At 45.1% G+C, this 6,641-nt stretch overlaps 2 protein-coding genes across 2 annotated transcripts in view; both read right to left on the reverse strand.

Annotated features, from left to right (window-relative positions):
* The window catches only part of LOC117958237, an 859,617-nt gene extending 856,325 nt beyond the window's left edge, over positions 1–3,292 (reverse strand). The window contains exon 1 of the mRNA XM_034894525.1: positions 3,288–3,292. The gene's annotated coding sequence lies outside the window, so the exon portion shown is untranslated. The remainder of the gene's footprint in view (positions 1–3,287) is intronic.
* A 1,085-nt stretch (positions 3,293–4,377) lies between these two features.
* Positions 4,378–6,641, reverse strand: part of znf653 (zinc finger protein 653) — a 6,421-nt gene continuing 4,157 nt past the window's right edge. Inside the window, exons 5-7 of the mRNA XM_034894345.1 lie at positions 6,072–6,263; positions 5,895–5,994; positions 4,378–4,751 (exon numbers count right to left, since the gene is read on the reverse strand). Coding sequence (XP_034750236.1) covers positions 4,574–4,751; positions 5,895–5,994; positions 6,072–6,263 — 470 coding nt within the window. The 3' untranslated portion in view covers positions 4,378–4,573. The remainder of the gene's footprint in view (positions 4,752–5,894; positions 5,995–6,071; positions 6,264–6,641) is intronic.

A 6,641-nucleotide genomic window follows, 5' to 3' on the forward strand; every position in this document is an offset into this window, starting at 1 on the left:
GTTCAGGTGAAATGAGGTTTTTACCTGGATGACGTGCTGCAGGTGTGCTGCTTTGCATAAACCATGGTTGCTCTCCCTGATAATCCCAAATGAAAATTGGTGTCAAAATACAGCCGAGTCCTTGTGTGTACATGCCAAACAGGAGGGGGGGGGAGTATATTATCACGATACTTACGTAACGTCTGGATCAACGGATGTACATCTCCAGGATAACCTCCTGAAGTCAGATGTCCTTCCTCTTCCTCTCTCGGTGTGCTGCCGTTCTCAAACTTTGTTCGCTTCGGGAAACGAGCTAACGAGCTAATGAGCTAACGAGCTAATGAGCTAACGAGCTAACGAGCTACAGCACACGGTGGTGATGTCAAGTTGATCCAAATATGTCATATTCACATATTTTAGTGATTCATTGTGACGTCTTCGAAAAGTTGTTGTTTTTTTAATCGCATTTTCTGATATTTTTGTCACTTTTTCAATGTGGTGGGTGTTTTTTTGGTGATGAAAAAACTGAAAATGGGTCAGATTTGACCCGAGGACAACATGAGGGTTAAGACATCAAACAGGAGAGGAAAAAGTGCATTTCTTATTTATTTGAAACTAAACCAGAGACGCAACAGGGGGCAGGGACACAAGAGGACAGAGGTGAATTCTCCTGAGACACGGTCACGTAAAACTCTCAAGACTCGTCCTCTGAGACCGGGAGTCTGGACCCCCTGATGGTGGAAACAGATAACGAGAAATAAAAGTATAATAACGAGTCCTACTACGGCCACGGTCAAAGCCTACCCCTGATTGGTCGGGGGTAGGCTTTGACCTCGAGTGGACAGAATCAGGACAGCTGATTGGACGGGGGACAGGACCTGTACACAAGGCTGTAGGACTCGAGTCCGGTCCTGGCCTCGAGTCCAGACTCGAGACCGTTTTCCTATGCTTCCGGACTTGTCTCGGTCTCGCTAGTATTTGGAATGGACTTGTCTCGGTCTTGGACGCTGGTCTTGCCAGACGTGGCTTTAAGTCTGGGCCGAGTCCAGGTTTCTTTATTATGTTGATAATAATATTGGAGGGAAAGGGAAACCCAAAATAATTGTCTTGATACTGTCATGCATAAGACCTTTTTCCTGTCCTGGACTCGGTCTTGACTCGGACTCAACCCTCTTTGGACTCTGTCTTGACTTGGACTCGACTAGTCCTGTTCTTGGACTTGTCTTGGACTCAACTAAGGTGGTCTTAACTACATCCCTGCCTGTACATGTAGGCATGGACGCCTGGCCAATAGCAGTATGAGAATGCTACATTAGGGCGGGTCTTGGGCTTGTCTTGGACTTGACTAGTCCTGTTCTTGGGCTTGTCTTGGACTTGACTAGTCCTGTTCTTGGGCTTGTCTTGGACTTGACTAGTCCTGGTCTTGGGCTTGTCTTGGACTTGACTAGTCCTGGTCTTGGACTCAACTAAGGTGGTCTTAACTACATCCCTGCCTGTACATGTAGGCATGGACGCCTGGCCAATAGCAGCGTGAGAATGCTCCATTAGGGCGGGACTTGTCGTGGCCGTAGTAGGATTTATAAACTCGATGCGTGCCCACCGGGGCCGTCCCCTCTGAGTCCATTAGTGGACTAATCTGAGGTTTTGGTCTAAGTGGACTAAGATTTCTTTAATTTGTTTGAGAAGTCATTTTTTATGCGTATTCATGCTTAACCCTTGTGCTGTCAAACATGAAAAAAAAGGGTTTTCTTTTAACACTATTATCGCTTTTACAACATTTTTGACACTTTATCTGTTGTTTTTTCCAAAGTTATTTGATATTTCAGATGTTGACATTTTCAGTGCTTATTTCCAAGACCCATTTTTTGTGATTAAAAACAAATGAAAACGGTTCAAATTCGACCCGAGGACAAGATGAGGCTTAATTACTCATTTCCAAGAAACTTCTGAGCACATTTCTGGTGAAAAGTGGTTTAAAGTGGAGCTTTTGCAGGATTAATTGTGTAGAAACTCAGTTTTAAAGACGGTTAATTAACATTTATATTGTGCTTTTCTAGTTTTAACCACACATGTTGTCCTCATGTTGTCCCCATGTTGTCCTCATGTCCTCATGTTGTCCCCATGTTGTCCCCATGTTGTCCTCATGTCCTCATGTTGTCCTCATGTTGCCCTCATGTTGTCCCCATGTTGCCCTCATGTTGACCCCATGTTGTCCTCATGTTGTCCCCATGTTGTCCTCATGTTGTCCTCATGTTGTCCTCATGTTGTCCTCATGTTGTCCTCATGTTGTCCTCATGTTGCCCTATATCAATGTTCTTTTTAATTCCCCAAAATAACATGATTGATTCCACCCAACGCTCTTTGCCAAGTACTAATCTCTACTTTCATTAATTTTGGGGCGTCTTATTCAATTTTATAACATTGTAAAACAAATTGTGTGTTTTTGAAATAGTTTTGAGTAAAAGTTGACATATTCCAGTCTGTGATTATCATCAACATCCATTCCTTTAATTTTAGTCTCAATAATTCCTAATTTCTGCTTTTCTAACTCTAACATTAGGTATAATTTCCTATAAATGAGGTTTATTGACCATAAATTCAAAAAAAAACTGTAAAACTAAAATTAATAAATTAGTGTTACGTAGTGTTAAATGTCCAAAAAAAGCGTCAACAAAAGAGTTGATTTTCATTTTGACGGGAAGACAACACGAGGGTCAAATGAAGCTAAAGCTGCACCTCACGCTGCATCGACGGACGCCGCCATCCAGACGCGATGTCACTTCCTGTTGAAGGGAGTGAATATCCCCGAGCTATCCGCTCAATCCGGATGTTGCGATGAATCCAGACACACCGCCGTGATCTGGGACTTCCTCAACAGCTGCAAAGCAGCAACAGTGTTCATTATTCCAGTCACGCTAAAGACGGAGAGATGCGTTGTTAGAGCTGCAAAGATGAATCCATTGGTTTATTTTTATGGAGAAAAAAGTCAAACTTCTCTGATGTCAGCTTGTTAAATGTGAATATCTTCTAGTGTCTTCTCTCCTCAGGGACAGTAAGCTGAATGTCTCCGAGTTGGGGACAAAACGAGACATTTGAGGATGTCTTCTTGGGCTTTTTGGGAAACACAAGACCAACTAATCCATTCCTCCCCAGCATAATAAACAGATTAATCAACAATTAAAATAATAATCAGTGAGTTGCAGCCCTAGTTGTTCTACACGGGCGCAAAAAGCGTGAATAAATACATATTATATAATATAAGTAATGCACGGCACCACTGGGCCCTGAACGCACCATTACGCCTCAACATGTGGAGCAATCCAAAGCCGTGCCTAGTTACAGCTGCTGAGCTGTTTGGGGCAAACCTTCACCTGAGCATTATCAAAGGCAAGGTGGGAAATATGGGATTTCCATATTTGTAGTTTTTGTGTCTAATGTTTGAAATAGTCCGAACCGACAGCAATAAATAACTGAAAAACAAGCGAAAAAGACCCGTGATCTGTAGCTGCTGTGATCCTGTCGGGAGGATTATCACTCATTATCACATGGGAGTCAAGTGCAGATTTGAGTCGCGCATTTGAGTCACTTTGCGACAAGTAGCACATAAGATGCTAACGAGAGACTTCTGTAACGTCAACACAGTAACAATGGAGCTACTTAACCAAGTTGGTTCACTGCTAGCTTAGCTACAAGTTAGCATCAAACACAACAAAGGCTGTCAGGTGGATGGAGTTTTGAGCCAACGTTAGCATCAAACAATCATAGATAGATACAACTTTTCTGGAGGGATTCCCATCAACTGTTATTGTTTGTAATGAGACAAGTTTATTATTTCATGTGTTTCACAAATTTCAGTATGACATTAAACCGTTTAAATCTGAGCATTTTTCGACTCAAATCTGCACTCGACTCACATAGGGGAAGGACTAGGATTTATCTGTCCGTGTGTGTGTGTGTGTGTGTGTGTGTGTGTGTGTGTGTGTGTGTGTGTGTGTGTGTGTGTGTGTGTGATGAAGACAGATTCAGCAGCTGCACGGACGATTTCTCCTTAAAATCTTTTCAGGAGCACGTTTCGGGGATCTATTTTAGTAAAATATGAGATCGTATTCTGAGCCGCCATGACGGTCTGGCTATGAATTTCCGGAGAAACCAGACCCGTGTGTGTGTGTGTGTGTGTGTGTGTGTGTGTGTGTGTCGTAGCCCCGAGGGCGGGGGGGTGAGGTTATACCGAGATGCTATGTTAAAATCATGCTAGCTTTTCGACATTACCAACCCTGCATTTAATCAGCGGTTTACGCTTCGTTTCCTCACTGTACCAAATGTGTTCAAACCCCCGTTTGGGCCCTGAACCCTGGACCCTGGACCCTGGACCCTGAACCCTGAACCCTGAACCCTGGACCAGCATGTGTCCTGCACAGCTGTTGGGACCGGCCCGCCTCTTCCTCCTCTGCTGGTGTGTTCTCATCATCCTGGACGTGAGACGCCAGACGAACGCAGCAAAAGGGAAAGTCCTCCGTCTCTCTCACTAGAAGCCTTGCTTTGGTTTCCGTGCCGACCCGTGACGTTACTTCCTGTCCCCAGGTGAGAACTTCTCTCAGGTGGCCTGCTTGTCCGGGTGGCTCTTCAGCTTGTGGAACTTGACACTGTCCAGCTTCTCGAACCTCTTGTCGCAGAAGTCGCAGGTGAAGTTGTAGTGGGCTTCGGGGGTGTGCTTCTTCATGTGCCAGTTCAGGGACGCACGCTGGCGACACTGGTACCCGCAGATCTCACACCTGACAGAGAGAGGACAGGAAGTAGGACAGGAAAGAGAAGACAGGAGGGAGGATTATGTAGACCACATGTGTCAAACTCAAGGCCCGTGGGCCAAAATCCTAGCCTGGTTGCACTAGACTCTGGACCATTAGCCTGGTTGTACTAGACTCTGGACCATTAGCCAGGTCCTACTAGACTCTGGTCCATTAGCCCGGTCCTACCAGTCTCTGGTCCATTAGCCTGGTCCTACCAGACTCTGGCCATTAGCCTGGTCCTACCAGACTCTGGTCCATTAGCCTGGTCCTATCAGACTCTGGTCCCTTAGCCTGGTCCTATCAGACTCTGGTCCATTAGCCCGGTCCTATCAGACTCTGGTCCCTTAGCCTGGTCCTATCAGACTCTGGTCCATTAGCCTGGTCCTACCAGACTCTGGTCCATTAGCCCGGTCCTATCAGACTCTGGTCCCTTAGCCTGGTCCTAATAGACTCTGGTCCCTTAGCCTGGTCCTAATAGACTCTGGTCCCTTAGCCTGGTCCTAATAGACTCTGGTCCATTAGCCTGGTCCTATCAGACTCTGGCACATTAGCCTGGTCCTACCAGACTCTGGTCCATTAGCCTGGTCTTACTAGACTCAAGGGCTCAAAATAAACTGCACTGATTGGTTGTAGGTTTATCCGTTGCTCTGATTGGTTGTAGGTCGGCCTGTTGCTCTGATTGGTTGTGGATCTATCCAATGAGTGCAGAGGCATGTTCTTCCCTGGTTGGGTTGAAACACACCCCATAATCCCAGCCCAGTGGAGCAGAACCAGACCCAGAACCTGAGTCTGACGGCGTCAGGCTTGTTGTTTTTGTGAATGTGACGATCTTGTCCGGTAAACACCAGTAAGGTAAGTACTACATGTGAAACGTAGAGGGATAATTCACCCATTAGTGCTTCACACGCACCGATACAATCAAAGATATTTGACTTTTTGATGACATAATACATACATTGATGACGCAATATCAAAGCCCCGCCCACACACCTTGCGTCCGACCAATCAGGAGTCAATCCCAGCTGTCAATCATGACATATCAGCCCGTTTTAACAGCATCAAATAACTAAGAAAAACCAGACTGATCCCACATTTGAACACAACGTGTTTTCAGCTGCAGGGACTCACTGAAGGGGTGTTTCCCCCGTGTGCGTCCGCCGGTGGACCTCCAGGTGGTTCTTACGCTTGAAGGACTTCCCACAAGTCTCGCAGATGAAATCTCTGACACCTGTGGAGAAGATTCGGTTACCTATGGAGGGTTATGCAGATTTCGACAGGTAACGCGTGTCTTTGTGAGCGGCGTACCTGAGTGGATGATCATGTGGCGGTGCAGGTGGTTCGACAGGTAGAACTTTTTCCCGCAGCCGGGATGGGGGCACACCTTGGTCCTCCCCTTCCTGTGGACCAGGTTGACGTGGTTCTGCAGAGAGAGGGCAAGTAGTGAAGAAGAAGAAGAAAGAAGTACAACAATAAGACGGGTTTTAACCCTTGTGTTGTCTTCCCATCAAAATTGTTTTTTTGAAGGTTTGTCACTTTTTTTGATGATTTCAACACTACGTAACACTAACTTATTTACTTTAGTTTTTGTTATTTTTGGAATTTATGGTCAATAAACCTCATTTATAGGAAATTATACCTAATGTTTGAGTTAGAAAAGCAGAAATTAGGAATTATTGAGACTAAAATTAAAGGAATGGATGTTGATGATAATCACAGACTGGAATATGTCAACTTTTACTCAATACTATTTCAAAAACACGTGAGGACAACATGAAGACAAACATGAAGATAACATACAGACAACATGAAGACAACATGAGGACAACATGAGGACAACATGAAGACAACATGAGGGCAACATGAGGACAACATGAA

Source organism: Etheostoma cragini, chromosome 15 (assembly GCF_013103735.1).
Source record: "Etheostoma cragini isolate CJK2018 chromosome 15, CSU_Ecrag_1.0, whole genome shotgun sequence".
In the NCBI taxonomy this organism is placed as follows: domain Eukaryota; kingdom Metazoa; phylum Chordata; class Actinopteri; order Perciformes; family Percidae; genus Etheostoma; species Etheostoma cragini.